General features: G+C 45.8%; 1 protein-coding gene across 2 annotated transcripts in view; it reads right to left on the bottom strand.

The window, feature by feature from the left end:
* Positions 1-6,336: 6,336 nt before the first annotated feature.
* SYT6 (synaptotagmin 6) overlaps positions 6,337-26,079 on the bottom strand; it is a 96,932-nt gene continuing 77,189 nt past the window's right edge. The window contains exons 4-7 of one of the 2 annotated variants that reach the window (XM_084611214.1): positions 18,751-18,871; positions 15,905-16,076; positions 15,037-15,187; positions 6,337-7,930 (exon numbers count right to left, since the gene is read on the bottom strand). In XM_084611214.1, coding sequence (XP_084467340.1) covers positions 7,859-7,930; positions 15,037-15,187; positions 15,905-16,076; positions 18,751-18,871 — 516 coding nt within the window. In that variant the 3' untranslated portion in view covers positions 6,337-7,858. The remainder of the gene's footprint in view (positions 7,931-15,036; positions 15,188-15,904; positions 16,077-18,750; positions 18,872-26,079) is intronic. The other variant, XM_084611215.1, reaches the window with a different exon arrangement.

Below are 26,079 nucleotides of genomic sequence, written 5' to 3'. Positions count from 1 at the left end.
TTTCAGCAAAGGAGATTTATGTGAGACATTAAGAAAAACTTACTGTCAGAGTAGTCAAGCACTGGAACAAATTACTTAGGGATGTTGTGGAATCTCCGTCATTAGTGAACAGGTTGGACAAACACCTGTCAGGGATGGTCTAGATAATACTTAGTCCTGCCTCAGTGCAGGGGACTGGACTAGATGACCTGGCACAGTCCCGTTCAGTCCTGCATGTCTCACACCAGTTAATTTCATCAAGATCACTAAGGTTACTTCAGAGTTGCAGCAGTGTATGAGATCCGGGCCTGATTCTCATCCACACTGTGTCCCCTTCATACAGCTCCAGTGTAGCTGTGGAGTCAGGCTTGTATAGCTCAGTCTGGAGCTACAATAGATGTTTCTTACTCTGACTGTTACCTGTTTTTAAAAGAGTGTGATTGTGTGAGGATGAACAAAATCAGCTGTAGTCATTGAAACGTTTCCTTCCACAGAGTACTGGGGGATCGATGCTATAACCCAGGGCCTGTCTACCCTGGTGCTTCACAGCGCTGACACTTTCTCGCTCAGGGGGGTGAAAAGCCCTCCCCTGCGCACTGCAAGTTTCAGTGCTGTGAAGTGCCAGGGTAGACAGTGCCCCAGCGCTGGGAGCTGCGCCCCCCGTGGAGGTGGGTTTTTATAGCGCTGGGAGAGCGCTCTGCCGTGACTACACAGCCACGTTACAGAGCTGCTGCGACAGCGCTTTAAGGTTGCTAGTGAAGACGTGCCCCCAGTGAGGGATGCCCAGAGGTCTTTCTCTCCCACATATCTGAACACTAACGTGCCTGTATATGATGCAAAGTAAAGGCAGGATTGATGGCAGACCATGACAAGTGTGTCATGCAAAAACATATTTGCAGGACAAGTATTTAGATACACCCAGTGTGCCACATTGTCTTCTAGCTTCATTTCAGAGAGTCCCACAGGAGCACTTGGTAATTAAGCTGCACCTCAGGCAACAGCACTCCACTGGTTTTTCTGCCCTTTAGCATGGCTCTGAAAACCAGGAGCTGTGTGAGGCTGTAACAAAGAGAAGAATGAGGCTGAGGTCAGGCCCAGGGCTTGGGAACATTTGGCAGGGTTTGGTTAGCTAGTTTCCCTTACACTGAGTAAAATTCACCACTTGTGGCTATTGTTCTGATTTTGCAAAGTTGCCAGTAACTGGTTCATGCCCTGTAAAGAGTTACGTGTCTCCGTTGTGTGGAGGGTGTACGCAATCAGGGGCTGGAGCTTGAGGGGCTGAAGGGGCAATGCATACTTTGAGGAGTACTTAGCAGAGCCTTGCTCCAGCTCCCATTGGAAAGACTGCCAGTGACTTGGCTGGATCAGGCCCAGGAGCTGTCCCACTGATTTTAATGGGACCATTGGCATGAATCCGTACTAGAGGGGTGAAAATCACCCTTTTGCAGCGGGCGACCATTGGCCAATGTAGCACTGACATCCCACCTAAGTCCAAAGTGTACGTGGTGCATGGCCCTGGCCTGCCCCTCTGCACGAGGAAAGAAAGAATTGGTTCTGCATTCCACATGTGCTGGCCCAAGCTGCTCGCAGAGCTAAAAGAACAGGTTTTCCATTGGGACGAAGGGAAATGGTGTGGTCAGCTTGTGGCCTAGTTGAGGTCAGGCGCTGATGAACAAACAGTGGATTGATTATCCCCTCACCAAGAGTCATAGCTCAGCTGCGGTGTTTCTACTCTAACTGTGGGTTTCGTAGCATGCTGGGTTGGGGGTGTTATTCAGTAACAAGGTGGCAGCATTTCAGCAATGCCGCTGACAATCAATAGCAAGAGGAAATTGATTATCTGTGTGAAGCAGGAATTAAAAATAGAAGCTTGATGCCAAACCCCAGGTCTATTTTGACTAAATCCCAGCTAATGAGAGACATGATGGAAAAACAGTGATGGTTACAGAAGCACAAAGCCCAAGAAGCGAGGCTTTAGGAAGCAAGGGACGGAGTGGGAGAGTGATTAATACATTTTTAGATTACATCTTACCATCCAGCCGAAACTGGACATGCAGCTTCCAGGAGGTAAGTCTTCCCTGCAACCGTAACCCCTGTGATGGGCACCTAGGTCTGAGCCCTGGGTTAGCCTAGGTGGGGTGTGAGCTGCCCTGCAGCAAAGCCCTGCCTACATTGCTGTGACCTCCCTGGGGCTGCATTCACTGGGACCTCTGGGAGCACGAACCAGGGTTCTTTGGGTTACAGTCAGCTGAGCCGCTCTCTGATTCCTGCCTAGGGAATTGTAGGAGAACTGCTCTGGGGGTGGGCGAGCAGGAAGCACTAGAGAGCTCTGAGCACTCACCTGTTCTCATTGCAGAGGGAGCAGGTTACCAGCCTGTGTGAACCTGGGCTCCCCCAGTTAACGTGGCCTGGGTCAAAGCTGGTTAGGTCTGAGCAGTTTAAAAAACACCAGTTGGCATCAGTGGGAGCCACGTGGACACAGAGGCCATGGCTGGCTAGCATGGGATAGATTCACACCCCAATGTGCCACGAACAAACTGGTCTTGCAGCCACACCCTTGGGGAACTTGACTAATGTGACCGTCATTCTTGTGCTGGCTGATGAGCAGCTGAGTGTTCGTGGGGAGGCTGTAGTGGGGCAGGGGCAAGCTGTGCACCTCGCTCAGTCACCAAAGAGACTGAGCAATGGACCCAGGCCAGCTCTGAAAGGAATGAGTGGAGCAGGGGCCCACATCGAATCTAAGTTACGGCACAATGACTCCAGAGTAATTATACCAGAGCCAGTGAACCTAGTGTACTGGGGAGCAGAGTCCGACCATAGGACTCACGACACGCAGGGTGTGTCCGTGCTGCCTCGTGAGCACAGCTCTGAAGGAACTGGCCTACGGACTCAGCACCCCACTTCATTGTAATCCTGTTTGGCCGACTGCTGGCCCTGGGTCTCACAGCTGTGCTAACAGAGCTGCTGATGGGGCTGTGGCTTGAGCTGCGGCCACACTGCAAACATGCCAGGACTTGGGTCCAAGGCTCAGTGGGAGTCAGGCTCTGACCTGCCCTGGTAGGTAGCCAGACTGATTTGTGTGTGGACAGAATGAGGTCTTGGCAGGGCTTAAAGACTCATAGAGTAGTTCCCAGTGCCTCCCCCTCCCCCCCGCGACATCCTCCCCATTCTCTGCCTACCAGACTGGGAAGGGGGTGGAGCTCTGCAAAGTGGGGAGGTCATGGGGCTAGGGGATTTGTGGGGGGAAGAGCATGGGGCTTCTGCCCTGCAAGGTGGGGTGGTCTAGGGGCTTTTCCCTGTGTGGCTATGTGGCTCCAGGCTTCAGCTACAGGGCAGGAAGCCCCCCCGGGAAGAATTGGGGCTCAGGGCTTCTGCACAGCAGGTTTTAAAATATTTTCCGGAATACCACTCTGGCCAGCACCCCCTGAATTTAAGCTCTGGGTCCTTGGGTTCAAACGCGAGCCAGAACCCAGGCTCAGTGCCCACTGTAGCCATAGCCTGCAGTGTAAGCCTAGGGTTAGTGACTAGCGTTAGCAGAGCCTGTGTTTGTTACCCTAGGGCTTGCACGTCCACACCCATTTTTAACCCCCAGGTTAGGAATTGTTGAACCCTGAGCCCAGCCTCACTCCTCTCTAACAGCATCTACACAGTTTTATATGGACCTGAGTCCAACCTCCCACAGCCCAGACTTTCTAGTGCCCTCCCGCAACGTGGCCGCTCTAGCCCTCTGTTCATGGTGTAGCGTGAGAAAATTTGCCTGCCCATCCAAACTTAACTGTCCAGAAGATGGTCCGTGGGCTTGTGGGATACTATTGGCCAAATTGCAGTGTCTGGCCACATCTACACTGCAAAGCAATAGGGCATAAAACTTGGGCTTGACTCAGACTTGGCCCCTCCAGCCCTGTGGGGGCCTAGCATGATAGCTGTGTAGACCGAAAGGGATTGGGCTTGAATCCTGGACTCACATTGCAATGTAGACCAGGGGTGCTGGAATTGCCGGGGGGGGGGGAGCATGGCTTTGCCACTTTTTACTGGCCCTAAAGGCAAGCAATGCGAGGGAGGAGCAAGCAAGGACAGAGTTGTCGGGGGGGGGGGGGGCGGAAGAGGCAGTGTGGGAGTGGGGACTCATGAGAGGACAGGGCAGGGGCTCAGGGAGAAGGGGTGGCATGGGGCAGGGCCTCAGGGGGAAAGGGTGGCATGAGGGGTGGGGGGGCACACTTCAGGCACCAGTGACCCCCTACTTTTAGGAAGCTTTCACCGCTCCTGGTGTAGACACACTCTCAGTGGCCCCAGAAGGCCCATCAGGAGATAATAGCATGCATGCATTGCAGAAGATTAACATAAGACCCTGAAAGCAGTGGGAGGCACTTTTTAACTTATGATAGCGACCCTCAACAGGTTCAATTCAGCTCAGACCGTGGTTTAGAACATAAGAATGGCTACACTGGGTCAGACCAAAGATCCATCTATTCCAGTATCCTGTCTTCGGACAGTGGCTGGTGCCAGATGAGTTAGGGGGAATGAACAGAGCAAGGCAGTTTATCAAGCGATCCATCCCCCATTGTCCCGTCCCAGTTTCTGGCAGTTGGTGGTTTAGGGACAGTCAGAGCATGGGGTTGTGTCTGTGACCATCTTGGCTAATAGCCATTGATGGACCTGTCCTCCATGAACTTATCTAGTTCTTTTTTTAACCCATATATAGTTTTGGCCTTCACAACATCTCCTAGCAAGGAGTTCCATAGGTTGACTGTGTGTTGTGACGTAGGACTTCCTTATGTTTGTTTAAAACCTACTGTCTCAGCATTTCATTATGTGACCTCTAGTTTTTTTGTATTATGTGACATGGTAAGCAACACTCCCCTATTCCCTTTCTCCACCCCATTCATGATTTTATAGACCTCTATTCTATTTCCCCCCTTTAAGTGTCTCTTTTCTAGACTAAGGGCTAGGTCAGTCTTTGTGTGGTCCATAGTGGTTCGGCTTTCCCTGCCTGTGAGTCACTATTTTGACCTATTAAAGCTTTTTCCTACTAGAAGACACAGGACACTACAGGAAAGGATATACTGTCCAGAAGGTGTTTGTAGGATACCACCTGGGCGGTATAAGCTATAGCACCAATCACTACACCTAATTCTGCACCTTCCCTGTACTTTCACTTCTCTTTTTAAAACAAAGTGTACGTAGCAGTGGACTGCAAAGTAATATGTTTTATTGGGCCAACATCTGTTGGTGAAAGAGAAATATTTTCAAGCTCTTCTTTCACCATTAGACGGGCCAATAAAAGATCTGACCTCCCCTCCGGTCTTCATAACATCCTGGGACCAACACGGCTACACCATCACTGCCAATATCATTGGATTGTCTCACTTTCAGCAGGGTGTCTTCACTCAAATTTAAAGTCACATAGGGGTCTTCGTGTGTGTGGTCTGATTGGCTGAACATCTGGACATGGATAGACACAGTCACTACTTTCCCAAGAGACACAAGCATTTAGGCCAGTAAAACAGGCATTACAAATCAAATCTTTTATTGAGTTTCTGCTCCTTTAGCATGTGGCACACAGAGTATTAAGATACAAAGTCTAGTGAGAAGTTAGGTATTTGTGCTTCACCGAACAAAGGCTTCCTCCTCTCACCCAGCAAAGATATACATACAAGTCTAGAACATTCAGATCAGTCAATCATGATGCACAGTATAGACTAGTGCATGGTGTGACATTTAGGGGAAATGAGGCTGAGCTGGAAACTGATTGCTGGCTCAGGTGCTTGCTAACCTGAGTCACCGTACCTGTACATTGGTGATTAGAGAGGAAGGGGATGACTGCCCAAAATTGTTTAATATCAGTGAAACAAACACTAATGTATTTAGCAACTTAGAGAACAGAAGTCCAAGATTAAAAGTCTCAAAAAGTCCATTTGCTGATAAATACCAGCTGACTTTGTAGGATTCAAAAACCTGGTACATTGAGATGTGGTAACATCATTTTCTGGATCTTGCAGGTAGTGGCATTAGCAACCATTCATTATTCACAACAGACTTTTACCTTGGTTTGAGATTTTAGACACTTCTCTTATTAAGTAGCTGCTTACAATTTATGGAAAAATTTAAAGTAGGGCTGTCAATTAAATCAAGAGATTAACACAAAATTAGCTACAATAAAAAACCTCTAATTAATCACAGTTTTAATCACACTGTTAAATTTAAACAATAAATATCAATTTATTATAAATATTTTTGATGTTTTTCTACATTTCCAAATATATTTATATAATTACAACACGGAATACAAAGTGTACAGTGCTCATTTTAATATTACATTAAAAATGAAACAAAATAGTATTTTTCAGTTTACCTCATACAAGTAGTGTAATGTAATCTATTATGAAAGTGCAACTTACAAATATAGAAATGTTACATAACTGCTCTCAAAAACAAAAACAATGTAAAACTTCAGAGCCTACAAGTCTACTCAGTCCTACTTCTTTTTCAGCCAATCGCTAAAACAAACAAGCTTGTTTACATTTACAGGAGATATTGTCAATAAGAAGCGGGCAGCATTGTCACCAGAAAGTGAGAACAGGCGTTCGCATGGCACTGTTGTAGCTGACGTTGCAAGATATTTACGTGCTTGATATGCTAAACATTTGTATCCCGTTCGTGCTTCCACCACCATTCCAGAGGACATGCTTACCAATTGAAATTCAGCATGGATTCTAGTATTGTTTAACAGCGCAATTAAAATTACGATTAATCACAACTTTTTAAAAAAAAAATCTCATGATGAATTGTGATTTTTTAAAAATTGTTTGACAGCCCTAATTTAAAGCTTTAAAAATTAAAAAAAAACTTGTTTATATTTTTTGTGCTCCCCTGTATTCTCTCACGCTGTACTGCTAAGGATCATTTATAAAAATAAAGATCTAGTGTTTATGCAAGACTTTCACCTGCTCCTATAACCCATTTCCCACCTCACATCAGAACCCTGCTTGTGTCAACACAGTACTCTTCACTCCGCATCAGACAAGTGACGTCACAGAGGAACAAGCAGCAGTAGCAGACAGGGGTCGGGGGGAACGGATAGCTCAGTGGTTTGAGCATTGGCCTACTAAACCCAGGGTTGTGAGTTCAATCCTTGAGGGGGCCATTTAGGCATCTGGGGCAAAAATTGGGGATTGGTCCTACTTTGAGGAGGGGGTTGGACTAGATTGACATCCTGAGGTCCCTTCCAATCCTGATATTCTATGATCTATAACTGTGTTCATGCAAATGGCCCTAGTGAGAATACAGAAAATGGATAATTTTCCCTGAGGAATCAACAAATCTTCAATACATCACAGAAGGAAGTTTGGGGTACACACGGCACAAACTTTGAAAGGCTCATGAACATTTCTACGTGAATAAGAAACCTGTAAACATGTGGCTGAATTCAGATTGATCACAATAATAAAGAGCTGGTCACATGAAGTCTAATCAAGGCTTCTATTTATACGGTTCCAATCAGTCAGAAAATGCAGCAGCATGCTTCTCCCCATGCCTCTTCCCTGGGGCATGTCATCGGTGTTCAGATAGGCTGAGAAGGTCTCTGTTACTGGTCCAGCATTTTACACATTATTTTACAGACCAACCTCCCAGCTCATGTTTTATTCCATCTTCTTCCTCGGGCAGCAGATCCATAAAATGCAAACCACAAACATCATCTTGGGAGACATAACAGACCAAGACAAATTTGACCACAAAGTGTTTCTTCTGCCTTTACCTATGTTGGAACAACTAGGCCTGGAACGCCTCACTGGTGCCACTCAGCAACAAGTTGTTCAGACTGTAGGACAAGTGCAAAATAACTTTGTTTAGTTCCATTCTAGTCCACTGCTTCAGTGGCTCATGGTGTGGGAGGTGGCTTAGGAGATGGACATGAGCCTTGGCTGTCGAAGCTTGCTGCTCGGCCTTGCCACTGATGGGAGAGAAAAGCAGCACGTTATTTCCCTTGTCACGATCACAGTCTTACTTTCCACAGTCTCATCTGCTGCTGAATTAGGTTTAGCCTATGATTGTCTACTTCCATCACTTGGTCATTAAGACCTCATTGGTGGCAGCCATACCTGCCTGACACCACCTATGGGAGGTTGCCAGTGCGTTTTATTACTTTTTTAATCCTGAACCCCGGTGCAGAGACTGAGCATCAGCTAAATCATGCCCATGCTCCTTAGCTGGAGAAAGTTTTGCCCTCCCGCTGCTTCCCATTTTACCATGCAACTTATTTTTTTTTTTTTTTTGGTAATACTGAACGACAGCAAAGTGAATTAAATCACTGCAGCACAGAGAAATAATGAGACTCCACAGGACCCATTGCCGGAGCCACTTTTCAAATTGAAAATCAGATCAGACTGGGGATGGATGGATAGGTTAGTATGTAGTAAACACTTCATTGTCAGGGACTTCAGACCATAAATTATTAGCAATTTGTCTTTGAGCTATTAGTGTAGTTTAAAACCAGTATCACTCGAGCTTTTGACGTCTTGCCAGTCTCCTTCTCTCTCTCATTTTATTGAATGCGAATGACAAACTACATGTATCTCCCAAAGACTGCAGGGAACATGGTATTTCACACTGCACCTGCTCCTGGCTCCTGTTGCAGTGTTGTCCACCCCAAACCAAATCTTTCCTCTCCTGAGCCAGCAAAAATCTTTGCATGTAAATATTAGAGCTCAAAGTGCATGAAGTTCACATAAGAGAAAATTCACCAGCTGATTTGCACCAAATCACTGCAAATGAATGAATCCAGGCAAAAGTCACACCACCGACTGGCTTTGCCACAGGGTTTCCCTGTTCCAGTCCAAACGTGCAACGTGAATGTTACACTGTTTAGGAGGACCAATGCTCTCAACCATCATCCATGCACGTAAATCACCCTGTGCCATGGAAAGCATACACAGGACCCTAGGGAAAATCAACTTGCCCAGTAGGATCTGAGAGGTGCAGTTACTCACTTAAACTCTCAGAATAACTGTGATAATAAGTTCCAGAGTAATTGCTTCCCCAACCCAGTATAAACCTTGCAAGTGGCTGGGTTTACTGCCATAGAGAAACAAATGTGGTTCCATACCTGGTTGTGGCTCTCATGTCCACGTGATGTCATTGCAGCTTTGGCCTCTGATGGTCTAGTAATTCATTCCATGTAAAGTGGGTGGAAAACGCCATGACAATTATGTATGGGTGGAGAATTCGGATTCAGTTTCATTTAACACCCACTTTGCACAGGTATAAATGGTGATCCGAGATGCAAAGCAGTGGCCAATCAGGCCTTTCACCCATCACTTGCTACCTTGGAGGTACTGTCCCTTCCACGTGCAGTTCTCTCCTGTACTCTGTTATGCCACCAGCACAGGATGGCAGATCAGAGCTATGTAATCTCCTTTGTGTAGGATGGCTGGCTCCAAAGATCCTGTTTAAGACATGCTATCTGAATACACTCGCTGGCCTGTAAGAGTTCTCATTAATTCTTTCCCCGTTTTTCACTTCAGAAAATAAATGTTTGCTTTGGCCCAGGCCCATTAGTGAGAAGAATGAGTCAGCATGGGGAAAAGGCATCGTGGTGGGAACATGATAGTGACCAACCAGAGAGAAAAATAGTCAAAAAATCCTGCTTCCATGTAAGAGTCATTTACTCAAAGCCAGAGGGCTGCAAGTGTGACATCAGGGTTGCATAGGCCTTGGGCTGGTTCCTTGTATGGGGGGAGTTTCTCAGGACTCCCCATGTTCTTTGCAATGGGCACAGTCCATCTGCCCAAGAGGATCGGATGTGCTAATGCACAGATATGCCTGGCCGGATTGTGAGGTCTCCAGTCAGTGCTGAGCAAGTCACAGGGGAAGGTGTGCTGGCCATTGCCCATCTTGGCTCAGCTCTGCCTTTGCAGGGTACACTCAAATTAATGTAAAGCTAACATTATGCCAGCAGCAGACCTGCTTTCATGACTTATCTGTACAAATACTCATTCTGGGGAGGCAGGGGGCCGAACTGGGGGGTTAAGGGTTGGCATTTACTTCTTCTCCTCAAAGAGGACAGACCTTTTCATTTCCAAAGCAATCCACTACACAGCAGAGTGGGCATTTAATTAAAGGTCAGCAGAAAGAACTGCGTTAAGAATCAAGAATGGTCTCTCAGACCTAGGGTACCTTAAGGTAATAAAGGCATTCTCCTGTCCTGCCAGGCTGCTCACTACAACCTAAAGCCCCAGAGGAAAGCACAATGCAGATGTAATCTCAATGGTAGAATTGCCTCCAAAAAGATGGGACATCAGAAATTACTCCAGAAATAAGCTCTTGGTAGAGTTTAGGATGTGCCATTGCAGCATTTCTCCTGCTTTTACATTGATAATGTTATCTATTCTTAACAGTGAAGGAAGCTCTAGTGAGACCAGGTCAAGTGACCTATGTGTCTTGAGAAACCTCAGGATAATTTTCCCTTCTCTTAATTAGAGAAGTGAGCCATTCTTTCTGTAACAGCCAGGGAAGTGTCAGTTCTTGGAAGGCCAGATGGACTCAAAGGACTAGAGGAGATTGGCTTTGCATATCATTAAAGATGAGCAGTTATCCTTCATTATGGACTAAATCCTGCTCCCAGTGAAGTTAAATTATTTCTCCAGAAAAAAGTTTAAAAACAAATAAATGCCCAAGTGCTGAATTTTGAAACTGCCTCGTAACATTGGAGACGCATTTTATACTGGGCTGGTGATATTAGGTGCTCCGAGACAGAGACAAATCTCCACTTTTCACTGTTTCCTTTAATGTTCCTAAAAATACTCTGATTTTTAAAAATCTCTTCCTGTAAACATGGCTGTTAAAGATCCTGACTGACTGATGTCAGGAAGTATTTTGAGGGAGACAGCAAGGCATGAGAAAGTAATTGGAATGGCTGAAGCATACCTAGTACTGCAAGGGGAAACTCATCAGATGCTGAATTGTCCTGGATCAGCGTGTTGGTTCTTTAGCCGTGTGCTGATGATTGTAGGAAGCGTGTGTTAGGTACCAATTAGTGCAAGGCACTGGAAAGCAGGATTCCTGGGTTCCATGACCAGCTCTCTTGAAGTTGGTGTGAATGTGGACAAGCCCCTTAATCAGTCTGTGCTCATTCAAAGAAAGGGGGAATAACACTTCCTTACCTAATAGGGGCCTGTAATTAATTAATTACTTTAAAGTGCTTTGAAATCCTTCGAAGAAAGTCACCAAAGAAGTGCAAGCTTCTCACTTACTGGCAGCAAGACAAGAGTGAACGGAGCTGTGGCTATTGACAATGGTTCATTGGAGATCACCACCATGAAAGAGGGAAAGGGAGAGCAAGGACTTGGCTCATGCAGACTCAGGCCTGATTCACCATTTTACTACTCCAGTGCTATTCCTGCAGGAGCCATCCGTGTAAGACTGATGCAATGGCTGGGGGAACCAGGCCATGCAGCACACAGGTTCCTCTTGTTGAATAGTCAGGAAATGCCAACGGGAAGGCAAGAAGTCCCTGGAAGAGAAATCCAGGTTTTACACAACTTTGGAAGATTGCCACTGAGAAGCCATAGTGCAGTGTTGTGTCTGGAACACACACCAGCAGCTGGAACTGTACAGGGATGGGCAGCAGCAGCCTTGGAGGAGAGGAAACCTGGGGGAGGGACTAGTTCATTTCATTAAAGAAAGTCCTTCCTAGCAAGGAATGTCTTTTTCTGATTTATTTGAGGTCTGTGATCTTATTCCAAGTCCAGAGTGTGACAGGAGCACCTTTTAGACAGATTTCTGCCCCCTCCCCACAAAATAGGCATTAGTTGAGTGCAGATTAGAGAACGTATAACAATTAGCAAGGAATTTTACATTGCTCTTCAGTTTGCACATGTGCAGTCAAATTGGGAAAGGAAGATGAGATGGCCGGGAGCTTTATCTGAGAGGAGGAGGGGAAAGACGTACAGAACTGAATGGCATAAGTCACTTCAAATTCCCCCAGGTTGACACAATTTTCTGTTTTACAATTTAGATCACTTTAAAAAAAAAATTCAAATTGGTTTCCTTGCTTTTGACTTAAGATCCAGGTCTGCATTTGGAAAGAAACTGTCACATGACAGATTGTTCCATTTCTTTCTAAAGTTGTTGATATTCCTCATATTCAGAGGGAACACATGTGGTGGACGGAGAGAAGGAAATCCAGAACTTGCTTAGTCTAATGGAAGCTTCCTAATAGAGACATTGCCCTGAATAGCCTGGTTATTACTGTTCCCCACAATAATGCAAAGTAAGCTCACCCAACCCCAGAGGGCAAGAAGGGGAGACAGCGGCTGCTTCATTGTGACAATTCACACTACCTAGGTGTTTTCACCAGAGGATCTTTCGATGCAGGTGATGCGTACCGAGTACACTGGATAGGGACATCTCAAACGAGTGCCTCTGTCTTGAGAAGTGTGACCAAAGATTTGAGTCATCAGCTTTGCTAAGACTGTACATCATGAGAATAGAGCCAATCAGCTCCCTTGTTGGAAAGCTCAGCTGCACACACAAGATCTGAAAAGGCACACTTGCTGACAAGCTCTGGGAACAAGATACCCAGCATTTATAGGAGAAACTTTTCATTTGCCACCCACCTTGTTTTCTGTGAATTGACGTCTGCGAACATGACAGTGGGTGATGCCCAACACGACACAACAGACCATTAAGGAGCAGGAGGAGGAGGGGGATGTGCAAGGATGAAGCAGCTAATTCATCAAGGCATTTTAACAACCTTACCCATCTGTTTTACACAGGGATTGTGTCCTGACCTCCTGAGAATCCTCGATAGGAAAGTGATCGGCAGATCCAGCAGGGGGGCAGCAGAGCTATTTTTATGCTCCGAGGGAGATTAAAGACATCTTGACCCTAAACGCTCTTACAAGACTATCTATATTTAGTGCAACAGAAAAAACATTTCCCCAGTAATTGCTGCTTGGGACTCTGGTAGGTTTTTTTGTTGTGTTTTGTTATTTGGTTTTTAGATATGTCTGTGTACAAAAGAGTTGCACACAGGCGGGCTAAAAAATAGACACAAATAAGAGATGGTATGATGGCATAACATGATTTTGGTAATTAATTGATCTTTAAATATTCATGGTAAATAGGCCCAATGGCCTGTGATTGGATGTTAGATGGGGTGGGATCTGAGTTACTACAGAAAATTCTTTCCTGGGTATCTGGCTGGTGAATCTTGCCCACATGCTCAGGGTTCAGCTGATCGCCATATTTGGGGTCGGGAAGGAATTTCCTCCAGGGCAGATTGGAAGAGGCCCTGGAGGTTTTTCACCTTCCTCTGTAGCATGGGGCACGGGTCACTTGCTGGAGGATTCTCTTGCTCCTTGAAGTCTTTAAACCACGATTTGAGGACTTCAATAGCTCAGACATAGCTGATAGGTTTTTCGCAGGAGTGGGTGAGATTCTGTGGCCTGTGTTGTGCAGGAGGTCAGACTAGATTATCATAATGGTCCCTTCTGACCTTAGCATCTATGAAAAGGGACCATTTGCTTGCTGGCTGTGTGTAGTGGGTTGTGGCAAGAATACAGGACTTGATGATGCTGGGCTTTCGTAATTGTCCCCCTGATCTGCCCAGCATTAGGGTGAAATGATGCATTTGATTTTTTGTTTTCAACATTTGGGTGGCCCAGCAGTGGGTTTTGATTTCCATTTTAAGTGGGTTTCATATTGTGCCTGTTTCTTTGAATTTTCCTGTAAATAATTGAATTTTTCCTTGTTTGTTACCAGAAATTTTATAGGAACTGAGCCTTGAAACTGCAATCTGGGTCTTAAATATAATGGAATAAAATCATGCAAACTGCCAAATGGAGAAATGATTCTATCCTCCTGCATCAGACATGACAGCTGGAACCAGGTGCTGTGTGGCTGCTACTGATACTGCAGAGGAGGTTAAGCTTCCTGACTAATGGATCACTGAATACTGCATATTTATCCTGAAACTTAGCAGCCACTAAATGCCAGCCCAGCAGACAGGAATAACTCCTATATTCCTGCCAGAGGGGGTGTGTGACATGCTGCAGTTTTAGCCTGAGTGCTATATTTCACAGCACAGCTCACCACCCAAAGTCACTGCTATTGTCAAACAAATTCCATATCAGAGATGATTCTGGGTCTGATTCTAGTCTGACTTGCACTAGTTTTACACTACTGACTCCTGATTTACGGTATTCTAAAGCATCTTGGTGATAGATGACCAGGTTTCAATGGACACATACTGGTTCAGGCCACTGCTGTGATCCATGGGGACCAGCATCTGGCCACCAGCAGAGCTCAATCTCTGACACTTCAGAGGACAACAAAATACTCCTTATACCACACCTAGCCATTGGGCAATGCTGCATAGGAGGGGAACGCTGGCTGTCCTGGCCCTGGCCAGTGTGGGGATGTTATCGTCTTTATTGCTTTAGATGGCATAGCTGTAAATGGTGGCTTTGTTTATCATCACTAAAGTGCCATTGATGTGCCTGGCACTGTGCAGGTTGGCAACTGCATCTCTAGGGATTTACCATCCAAATTAGACAGATAGCAAAGGAGACCAGAAGGCTGCGGGAGGAAGGGGAGGAAATGGAGAGCGAGGGAAAGGGAAACCTTGTGGATGGTCAGGACGTTGTCCAGCCTTTTCAAGTCCAGTGACCATACTGAGGGATACAAAGATGCAGCGAAATGCTCTCCAAAGATGTTTGGAGCAGTTAAGAGTAGAAACATGTGGTGTGCCTGGGGTATTTATTCTGGATCACAGCAGTGTTCCCTTTTCCTGTCTGTTCTCTCAGATTAAAAAAAAAGAAAACCACAAAAACAACCTGATCTGTAAATTCCATTCCTTTCCACTCCTGCTTGCCAGCCAAGGAATTATGTCAAGCCAGAGCAGAGATGCTGGTTCTCTGGGGTCCACCTCCAGCAAAAAGCTCCACTCAGCCCATCTCAGAAACTCCCCAACTGAGAACAGAAGCTTTTTGCAATCCTTGCACCAGCTCAGCCATGCGTGGCACATGCAGTCAAAAGGAAGTAATTGACTTCAAGCACCTCTTTGAAGGATTTCTTCACCTCCACTAATGGGTGCCAGTGTGCAATCGGTTTGCGAGGGTATGCCAGCATCTCGTTCCAGTGGTCTCGGCCCAGGCCCTCGGCATTGATCCCCACACGGCAACCTCCAATGATCTCATTATGACCAACTCTGAAAGGCAATGGGAAAGTGGCGTAATTATTTTGACTAGAAAGCGTATGTGCACGTTGCTTATACAGCCATACTGCTTACAAGTACTGGAAGTTTCCTGTGGACTGCTAAGACAATCTCTTACTATCTCTTGCAACGTGTATGCTGCTCCCAGCACAGTGGGGCCCTGATTGCAGCTAGGCCTCTGGGAGCTACCAAAATATAAATAAAAATCATGCTGATGGTTTTATCCAATTACAGGCCTTTTGGGATTCTGTATGTTGGGCTGACTTCCAGACTAGGTCAACAGACAGGATCCCAATGGATGTGTGTTCTGATAACTGAGGAGTGAGAATAAGTGCTTGGGGCTCACTAATAAACGAATCCCTCAGAAACGAACGGCTCCACTTTGGGGGAAGTGGTTTGCCTTCTAACAGGGATGATGGCTCAGATGAAATGCATTCAACACTCTGCAGCTATGGGGCATATTGTGCTCACTCAAGGAGAAAATTACTTAAAACCTAAGGATCAGGTTTATTGTTCTCATGTTTCTAGCAACATAATTATCCATAGCATTAAATGTCCATGACATTTTGCAATGCATCGTTATGGGATGCATGTTGACAGAAACTGGCTGTGTAATCCAGGCAGCAATACCAAGGCGATTTGGAATGGAGCATGAAAACCAGGCCGAATGGGCTTGTCCCTTCTTTCTGCTCTCCAGAAGCTCCCACCTACCTATCATAATCCATGACGGAGATGAGCAGGCTAACTTGATCCATGTTCTCTGGGGGAATATCAAAGATTATCGCCTCATTGTAGGTAGGATTAAGAGTGTTTTTCTTAATGGTGGTTTTCTTCTTTTTCAGCCTCCGCCCATCACAGAGCAGAGACACCTTGACATACGGATCTGAGGAAGAGTGGAAGGGAAAAACCTACTGCTTATGGAGGATCATTTTGTCCTATAGGAGGTAAATACAGTGCATAACACCACCTCTGTGGGATGTTTATAAGAGGCCATTCCACACAGCTAATTTATTTTAAAAAAAAACTCCACCCTTTTCTTCTACCTGCAAATATTCCAATTTCTGTCCCACAGCAGTAGCTCAGGGCTCAGTAACATGAGTGAGCAGCAAACAGATTAAACAAGGGAGGTTATTTTTTGCTGCAAAAAGAAAATTTATTTAAACCCATATTCTGTAGAATGCAGGAATGGCATGAACAAGAATCCCATTCAAATTTCCCTGGTTATAGCGATAATTATAAGACATTTGACCTGACAGAACTCTACTTACTTTGACCAAGGGGAGAAGGGGCCCCAAAAGAACTGCTCTCTTCACCAATTCACCACTGGGAAGTGAATGTGTAATAAACTCAGCCCACATGGGTCATCATCAGGGTTTGAAACCAGGATCTTCAGCACCAAAGTAAAGCCTTCTACCCCTTTAATTAAAGGAGTAACTCCATGAAGCTGGTAGAAGTAGTAGACTGTTATCCTGTAGTGGACCCACTAATAGAATGGGACCCAACATGCATTTTGCCAATGAGTTACACAGGATATGTAGCAGCAATGACTCATTTCTCTGCAACGATGAGACAGTTCAGCTGCCGTCTGTATCAGTTCAGAGTAACTGTCAGTCTCTTGAGGAGAATCTTTCATTGTACTTTTTCCCCCATTAGGTTTCATCCTGACATTGCCTTGATACATCAGTGTCTAAGTTACCTCAGGAAGGTGCCATGTGCCTACCATAGAATCCTCACTGTATTTCCAAGTGGAGGGAATGTTCCACAGAACAAGCCAGCAGTGTGCCAGTTTTCACCTTCATCCCACTGCTTTCAATCCCTGTTTAGTTTTTGTCATTTTACATTGTCAGCTCTTTGGGGAAACCACCTGGTCTTCCTACCAGTTTGTACGGCTCCTAGCACAATGGAGCTGAACTGAATCTGCAAATGCATCTGATAATACAGCAACCCCAAAACATTTCCTGAAGCAAAAACAACAACTTCAAACACTTGTAGAACAGAGTAAAAATGTAACACAGCCACCTTGAAGATCAAAATATGAAGTGGAACTTAATTTACAGAGATCTTTTGCTGCTATAGCGCTGTGTGTGTGTGTGTGTGTGTGTGTGTGTGTGTGAGAGAGAGAGAGAGAGAGAGAGAGACAGACACACACACACAGCAGGTACTCAGCATACAGTCTAATTAGATACAGCAAAATGCCTTTGTATCTTAGCCAAAAATATCCTATTTCTAGGACCATTCTCTAGGAAAGTTTCCATAACTTGCACATACAAGTTTATTGTTTTAAGTGGCGAGGAAATAAATGGCTGTCACATCAGGGGCCTGATAGCAAGAAGTGGCATTTAACAGCCCTTTTTCTTGGTGCGAAAGGGCAGGGGGAAGAAGAGGAGGTAGGGAGCCGTCACTTGCTTCACCAGTGGCTGGTTTTGGCAGAGTGCCTCTAAGTTACGAGCACAGCTTGGTTGCTGGGTAGACTGCTGGGGAAATCTCAATGCATTTTGAAGTTCCAGTAAATAAACAGCATGTTATTGCAGAGCTACTAAGCTGCCTTCCATCTGAAACTGGGATTCTCAGACATTTCACACTGCAGCAAGTTCCATTTGAGCAGAGCTGAGTGTGCTCAGAGATCTCTTCAGTTAGTGTTACTGTTTATTAAAAGAAAAGGAGTACTTGTGGCACCTTAGAGATTAGCCAATTTATTTGAGCATAAGCTTTCGTTATGCTCAAATAAATTGGTTAGTCTCTAAGGTGCCACAAGTACTCCTTTTCTTTTTGCGAATACAGACTAACACGGCTGTTACTCTGAAACCTGTTTATTAAAAGGTTTGTCAGAAGAATTCAAGTACTTCCATTAGACCTCCAGGTAAGAAACTGGGCTGGCTTTCTTGTTAAACACTAGTGTTTGTGCATGGTGAGTTCCCAGGCAAGATTTTGGTTTTAGGAACTATGAACGCACAAAACCTTGCTAGTTGATTAAACTTTCTCACACTGGAGTGCTAGGGCAGTGCTTGGAGTGGAATTCCCGGTCACACACATTTGCTCATCATGGGTCAGATTATTCAGGCAAATAGTCTAGATTCTGGCAACAAGTGGCTAGCAGAAATTTCCATAGGTGGAGGGGAATGTCCTTGCTAGCAAAAAGCGGCTGGAGCCAGTGCCTGCATCATTCCCCAGGCCCCGGGAGTGCCGAGAGAAGTGGAGGGACATGTCTGAGCTCCAATCCACCAGGACCGCACTGTTGTAACTGGTGATGCAGCACGACATGCCCAGCAGAGAACGAGGAACCATAACTGTCCCCACTTCCCTGGGCCGAGTGGTGCGTGGCTCCTGGGAGGATCGAGCACCCCTCTCATTCTCCTGGGGCTGGCTTTCCAAGTTAGTTTTATTTTTAAAGCTTTGTGAGTACAGCTCCATATCTGTCTACACACACAAACACCCCACACCCTTTATCAGGGCACCTCAGAAACAACACAAACTAGCACAGCATCAAAGCCAGCAAGCTGCCAGGTGGGTTAAGTAAAAGGGAATGACACTAACTCTTTGAGCAAATGAACACATACCTGAGTAGCCGGTAATATCCATAGCTTTAAGATTCCTGCATTTAATGACTGTTAAGGTGAGGCGACCTGCAGTTGGCAAATAACAAAGGGAAAACATGATCTCTCCCAGGTCCACGCTTTCCTTTAATAAAAGAGGGGACAGAGCATTAGAAGTGTGTAAGAACCAGCCATGCATCAAGGTCAGTCCTTTGCATTTTTTGACTCTTTTACCCATCTTTCCTTTTTCATTCTGCAGAACTGCTTCACTTCTCTCTCACCCCAGAAACCCACTTCTGGGGAATGCATTTTGAATGCTAGCAGTGCACCTGAATTAGATACCATGGACTAAAAAGCTTCCTGTTCTCCCGAGTTAATATCTGTTGGGGAAGTCAGTATTGTTTAAAAATCCTAATTTTGCAAATATTCTCTGCTCAACCCAGGTTTCTTGTGAAAAAGAAACCAGTCGGTTTCCTGCTCAAATTGCAACATATCCCAAGTTTCTCTATCTCATCAATGTGTGAGAGGCAAGGCAGATACCATAATGTCCAACAATGCTTCAGTAGACAAGCCTCTTTGGATAGTGGGCAGAGACTTGGGGAGTTAGTCTGAATTCTGGGCAAAGGCTTTTCTTCATCTGAGTCAGTTTGCCTGTCTCATTCTGTTTTACTAACTGACACAAAGGGGTCAACATTCTCCCCCACCCCTCTACAACCACTGGTCAGACCCCTACATTGGTTTTATTTGTAGTGTCTCAAGGAGTCAACTCATCTTATTGTGGTAAATACCTGCCCGGATGTTGCTTTTCCACTTGAATGAGGATGAGCCATTCCACTTGAATGGCTTGAATGAGCTATTTGAATGAGGTTCACTAGAATTCCTCTAGGTGGCGATGGGACCCCTCCCTTTCCTCAGACTCATCCTTCCACATCTGTCCTGCCAACTAATTAAATCATTTATGGAGCGTAATGAGCCAGGACGCACAGGACTCCCACGTTTGGAGGGGCGGGAGAGGTGCAGAGATAACACTATCAGCTCAGCCGTCACTGTTCTTCATGAATCCTTGCAAACTGGATTGTATTTAAGTCAGCGGCTCCAAAATCCCATTTTAAAAAACAGATGCTATATCTCTTCTGACTCCAGTCGCTGTACAAAACCCCATGCTGAGCACCCAACATCAAGGGACAGCCATTATACAGCCATTAAAAAAATCTCAGGCCAGGCCAACCACAGCTTCAGTTGGCTAAAAAACTGTATTCTAACTGAGCTGAGGTGCTTCCTGTGACCCTAGGCTGCAGCCTCTGACCCTATCCGCATTTGTACACCGCATTACAGCGGCGCCTGGAGAGCCTAGCCAAGATTAGGGCCCCATTGTGCAGGGCACTGCCCGTACATCTAGTCAGAGACAGCACTTTCAGTCTTAACAAATAAGACGGACACTAGATGGGAGGGGAAACTGAGGCCCAGGAAGAGAAAGTGATTTGCCCAAGCTCACCCAGCAGCTCAGTGGCAGAGCTGGGAACAGAACCCAGGTCTTCTGATGCCTTATCCGTGCCCTGACCACACAGATGGGGAGATGCCCGTCACCATGACAGCGACCCTTGACACTGCTTATCCTGGGCAGGACTGCGGCACATTATGCTATTTGTCAATCTCATTAACTGATGTATGTGAAGCTGCATTGCAGACAGCCTGGAAAGCACGAAGCATCCAAACCAGACTGCAGGCCATTACAAACATGCGTTACATACCACACAATTCCTGCACCCTCTGGATGGGACACAAGGTGATTTTCATTTGCCTTCCTAATTTGGTTTCACTGGCCTGGGATATCGTCTTGCCCTAGTACTGTATCATTTGGAGAATTTCTTTGGGGTGTCATGTGCAAACTTGCTATTAGCTGGGACATTGTTCCTCACAGAGCCAGGGAACTGTCCCTGTATCAGTGTGGTGGTGGTTCCCACAGAACACCACTACTCCACCTTGCTCATCAAGGTGACATAAGCTGCACATCACAGTATTACACTTTGCTTGGGTTTGATCTCAGTGAGCGTATTAGTCTGCCTAATACACAGTATTTCTACAATGGAGCCCAATTCCCAGAAGAGGGTTTTACCAGAATAGTTCATTCTAATCAACTTGTGCAATCAGGCTGCATTACTCATGGCTGCTAGTGGAAAGCCTAGCCATTTGCAGATAGTGCTTCTAAGGGCCTCAGGGAAGGGCCGCCTATGTGACAATCATAATTCAATCACAAATCTTCCCAAGCGTCTCTTTCATTTACTGGACTCTGCTCATTCCCTAGGTCTAACACCTAGCCACCCAAATCTTGCTAACTGTATGCTCATGAAACCAGAAGTGAACAGGTCAAAAGGCTACTTCTAGCTAACCCTCACCTGCACAGCACACAGAGCTCATTAGTTACTTTAAGTATGGATGGGGTAAATGAGGTTTTTCAGCAAATACAAGGAACTGGGACTAAAAAAAAAAAACACTGAGCAAAGAGGCTGACAAGCCCGCATCTCTCAGAGTATTTAGCTTTCCTCCACTTTGCCTTTAAAATTCCAACCTAACCTTCCTCTGCTGTGGAAATTGCCAGGCAGTAAATCTGCCAGTCAGCTATCTGCTCTTTTGTAAAGGGGCACCATATGTTTTGGTCTCTTTTTTACCCTAACTAGAGAGGCTTTGTGACTGGAGAGTGGTCGCACGGCAGTGTGTCTTGGGGGGAGTGGGGGAGGAACAGAGGGGGGCCCGGCCAGCCCGTGGCCAGGGATTGGGGCCCATAGCATGCACTTGAACTGCCTAATGCTTCTGGTTTAATTTCTGAAGGGCACCGTGTTTGGAACTTCCAGATTGTAAACAGCTTTTCAAAGGCTCTTGCTCCTTGGTAATGATGATGCGAGGAGCTGGCTCAGGATAGAGGCAGAAGGAAGCCTGCTGTCTTGGCTCCTTTCAGGAGCAGCACTGACTTGTTGGTAGAGTTGAAAAGAGTTCAGTTATCTTGGGAGCAGCAGTATAGCGCTGGCAGAATGCTAGTGGCCACAAGAGGAGGAGATGTTGCCATTCTACTAGTGCTATGCTGCTGGGCCACTAGAGGGCGACAGGTTACTACTGCTACCACTTAAACATGCCTTATAGTGTTAAGTTAAATAGATTGAGCTCCTGGAGCCTAACAAAAAGAGGAGGTTAATGGCTGCCTTGATTACGGTCGTATGGGGAACAAATATTTAATAGGCTCTTCAATCTCCCAGAGATTCAGACTGGAAATAAGGTGTATGTTTCTCATAGTGCGGGTAATTACCCATGGAACAATTTACCAAGGGTTGTGGTGGATTCTCCATCACAGGCAGTTTTAAAATCCAGAGTGGGTGTTTTTCTCAGAGCTCTGCTTTAAGAAGGATTGTGGGGGAAGGTCTCTGGCTTGTGCGGTACAGGGGGTCAGACAGATGGTCAATGGTGGCCTTGGATTCTGAATGGAGCTGTTTCTCTAGCTGAAGCAGTAAGAAGTCTGGTGCAGCTCTGAAGTTCCTAGTTTCCAGCCCTGCTGACAATTCATGCCGGGAGAGGAAGGCAATATTATACAAAGAGGATTTTGGTGGCTGAAACAGAGTTTCAGCAACAACAAGTGTTGGGTGCTATAGAGAATCAGAGATTCTGGATCCACTACATCCTTATTGTACAGTAATGTGTGAAACTGGAGCATACTAAACTCACAACTGAGGAGATGCTTTGCAAATTAAGAGACTCAGGGAGCTGATGCAGACCTCCAAAACGTTGTTCTTTCCAGCCCGGCTTGCTCTGCCAAAAGCATGCATTCTTTCCTTAGCATTGCTGGGTTTGTGGATAGCTTGATACATAGGGGCAGGTGGCCTAAGCATCAGCAGTGGGGAAGCTGGCTACAAACAGAGCTACTGGGATGTGTTTGTCAGATGCTCAGACTCATTTGAAAAAAGAAAAGGAGTACTTGTGGCACCTTAGAGACTAACCAATTTATTTGAGCATAATGCATCCGATGAAGTGAGCTGTAGCTCACGAAAGCTCATGCTCAAATAAATTGGTTAGTCTCTAAGGTGCCACAAGTACTCCTTTTCTTTTTGCGAATACAGACTAACACGGCTGCTACTCTGAAATCAGACTCATTTGTAACCCCACCCAAACAAGGCTTCTTTTGAGAAGAGACTTGAGCCAGCAGAGCTAGACAAGGCAGAAGAGCACATACCAGAGCCATTGCCTCCTATGACACCAGTATCCTCAAGACTTGGAGCCTGGCATTCAGAGGCAGCAGAGGCTGCAATTTCGTATCCGGACCATAAAACAATATAGTATAAGTAAATCACCAAATCTGCAGATGCTAGTTTAAAAGCAGGTGTGGACCCAACAGCCAGCTTCACATATTGGTAGTTCCTAGATGTAATTCTGAGACAGTGAGCACATCTGCTTCCCCATTAATACAATGGGGCCCCATCTCCCAGGAATGCTGTGAGGCTTAATAAGTTATTGCCTGCAAAGTGCTGGGAAACCCTGGAGTGAGGGGTGCTCTGTAAAGGAAACTGCTGTTTTGAGTAAAAAGAAAAGGAGTACTTGGGGCACCTTAGAGACAAACAAATTTATTTGAGCATAAGCTTTCGTGAGCTACAGCTCACTTCATCAGATGCATTCAGTGGCCGCATCTGATGAAGTGAGCTGTAGCTCACGAAAGCTTATGCTCAAATAAATTTGTTAGTCTGTATTCGCAAAAAGAAAAGGAGTACTTGTGGCACCTTAGAGACTAACACGGCTGCTACTCTGAAAGCTGTTTTGAGTGTTTCCATTGGCTTTTGGGATGCTGCTCTGGGCCAATGAACCTGGAAAGCTTTTCCTCAGGCTGACTTTCCCCTAGACTGTGAGCTCCTTGAAGCAGGGACCATGTCTGGAGTGTTTGGAAAGTGTCCACCACATAGGAGGTACATCCCTGAGTAATAAAGCATGGCCCCAAATAGCTGGCATATCCCCAGGGTACAGACTGACAAGAGTCTAAGTACTGATTATGCCAAACTTTGAAGTTTGGCTTCCAGAACCCGTGTCTATTCCTCTTCCTTTGGATGGATGGATGCATCTTAAGACTTCACTAACTTAAAATCCTCATGTCCCTACCAACCACATACAAGGGAAAGCCATGGCCTGAGATTTCCCTCTTCTGAATGCAGGAAGCAGGAAAGAAACATAAATGTCCATTGCTTCTAAAAATCACTAATATTTGTTCGAGTGATGGAGAAACTTGTGTGTCTAAATACAAGCAGCAGCCAGCTAGAGAGCGTCTGAGGATATTTCTGTGGAAAAGACCACGACTCAAATTCTTGGCATGGACAGGGAAGCTCTGATGGGAATGCCAGCTCGAGCTGTGCCAATGCAGAACTGGGGTTTGTTCTGAGATGTAGTGATCCCATTTAATGGGTGTCTCCCTGCTGAGAGGCTCCAAGCCCACCTGGACTAGCAGGGTGCAGAGGGAACTCTGCACAAACACCTGTGGGTTTCCAAAGCATGATGGGATGCTGCACACTCTGGGGTGGTTGCTGTGTTTGCGACATCCCTCCACTGTGTGTATCTGAGCTGAAGAAGAGAGTGTGTTTTTCACTCTGAAGAGCAGTGGTATGGTATGAGAGAACAGCAAGCGTGGGCACTGAGGTGTCTTATGTGAGACTATAATAAAACAGACTTTGATGCCAAAGACAAGGGCGGCTCTACCAATTTTGCCACCCCAAGCAGTCACCACCGAATTGCCACCGCACCCGAAAGAGCAGCGGAGCTGCCATGGAATTGCCGCCGTGGGACACGGACTGCCACCCCATTCTGAATGCCGCCCCAAGCACCTGCTTGGAAAGCTGGTGCCTGGAGCCGGCCCTGGCCAAAGACAGGGCTATGACTCCTCCAGACACAAAGGAAGTGAACAGACCCAGCCAAAGTGATGCTTTCACCTCAGTTTGACGGAGTTGAAGCAGGTAGAGATTTCTGAGACACTCTGCAACTGTCCTGTTCTCTTTGAGCACATGCAGGACTTCTACTGTGTAGCCCCTGATTCCACAAGATGAGTTATTGATTTCGGGGATCTACCTTCAGCCCTGGGTATCATGAGCAGCCCTTAGCTGTGAAGGGAGCATAGGACGCAGGCAAACACCTTTCAGTCCATTCAGGAAAAACTACTTTCTTTTGACAATATTTGCCCAACCTTCAGCCTCTCAGTTGAGCAGTTTGGAGGGGCTTGCTGGGAGAATAGAAAAGTGCATTTGTGGGCAGCAGTCACAGGAGGGGGTTATTAGGAATTACACCAAAGCCAAGGGACATTGGCTACTCCATGCTTGGATTCTAAAAACAGCCTATAAACTACTGCAGATTTCCCTTCTGAACAGCACTGCATGCTGCACAGCTCACACTACATTCTGTGAGCAACAGGATTTCACTGATTTATGTGAACGTTTAGGGTTAGTAACGCCTATGGAATCTGCATTTACCGCCTCAGTTACATTGTTCCTGTGCAGTACTCATGGAAACACCTGATGCAAGACAGGATATTTTCTGGAAGAGACGTGAAGATGAAAGGCTCTATTTCGGGCATTTGCTGGCACACAAATTCCTAGTTTACAGGGTTTGCTTCAGAGAACACAAACTGTCCAATATATGGCTGCTGTTAAGACACCCAAAACACAGCCCATTTCCTTCTTCCAGTGGGGTGACTGTAGGCCCAGAACAGCATGTGAAGGGTGAACAGAATGAGAGAAGCGCTTTTCTGAACACCTAAAGGCCTTCCTTGGAAGAGTCGCTTTGATTTAGCATTTGAGATTGCACCGAACCCCCGATCCTCCTGGATGGCAAAATACACCCTGTGCCAAGGGCCAGCACCAGGCTTCCACACTGCTTCTTAGGTGGTCAGTCAGCATTTGGCTGTCCCTCAATGCCAGCATACATTTCACCCTGGAGAAAGCTGCCCCGCACAACCAGCTTCTCTTCTTCTTGCAGTTTCTGGAAGACTATCTTTCTCCATGTTCTGATTTGGATCTTCATAAGGAAGAGATGAGATTTTTCACATCTGGCTAGAAGGTAACCTGCCACCTGTCTTCTCAATCATGTAGAATGAGTTGTTGGTAAGATAGCATTTACGCAGCCTCACTTGGATAGCTCACATTAACCAGAGCAATTCACTTTAACCTACCTAATTCAATGTGCTAATAGCAAGCTGCAATTCAAATAGACTTAATACTGTGCTTTTTCAGACAAAATCAGATACATTAACATGCGCTTTCACATTAAGACCTTTCATATCACTGGAGAAGCTGGCACTGTTTGTGGTAAGAGTCTAAATGAGACAAATTGCTCGTG

This window comes from Lepidochelys olivacea, assembly GCF_965140295.1.
Source record: "Lepidochelys olivacea isolate rLepOli2 genome assembly, chromosome: 21".
NCBI classification, from domain to species: Eukaryota; Metazoa; Chordata; order Testudines; family Cheloniidae; genus Lepidochelys; species Lepidochelys olivacea.
Note: the sequence above shows the minus strand (reverse complement) of the source record. Positions and strands in the feature narration are given on the sequence as shown.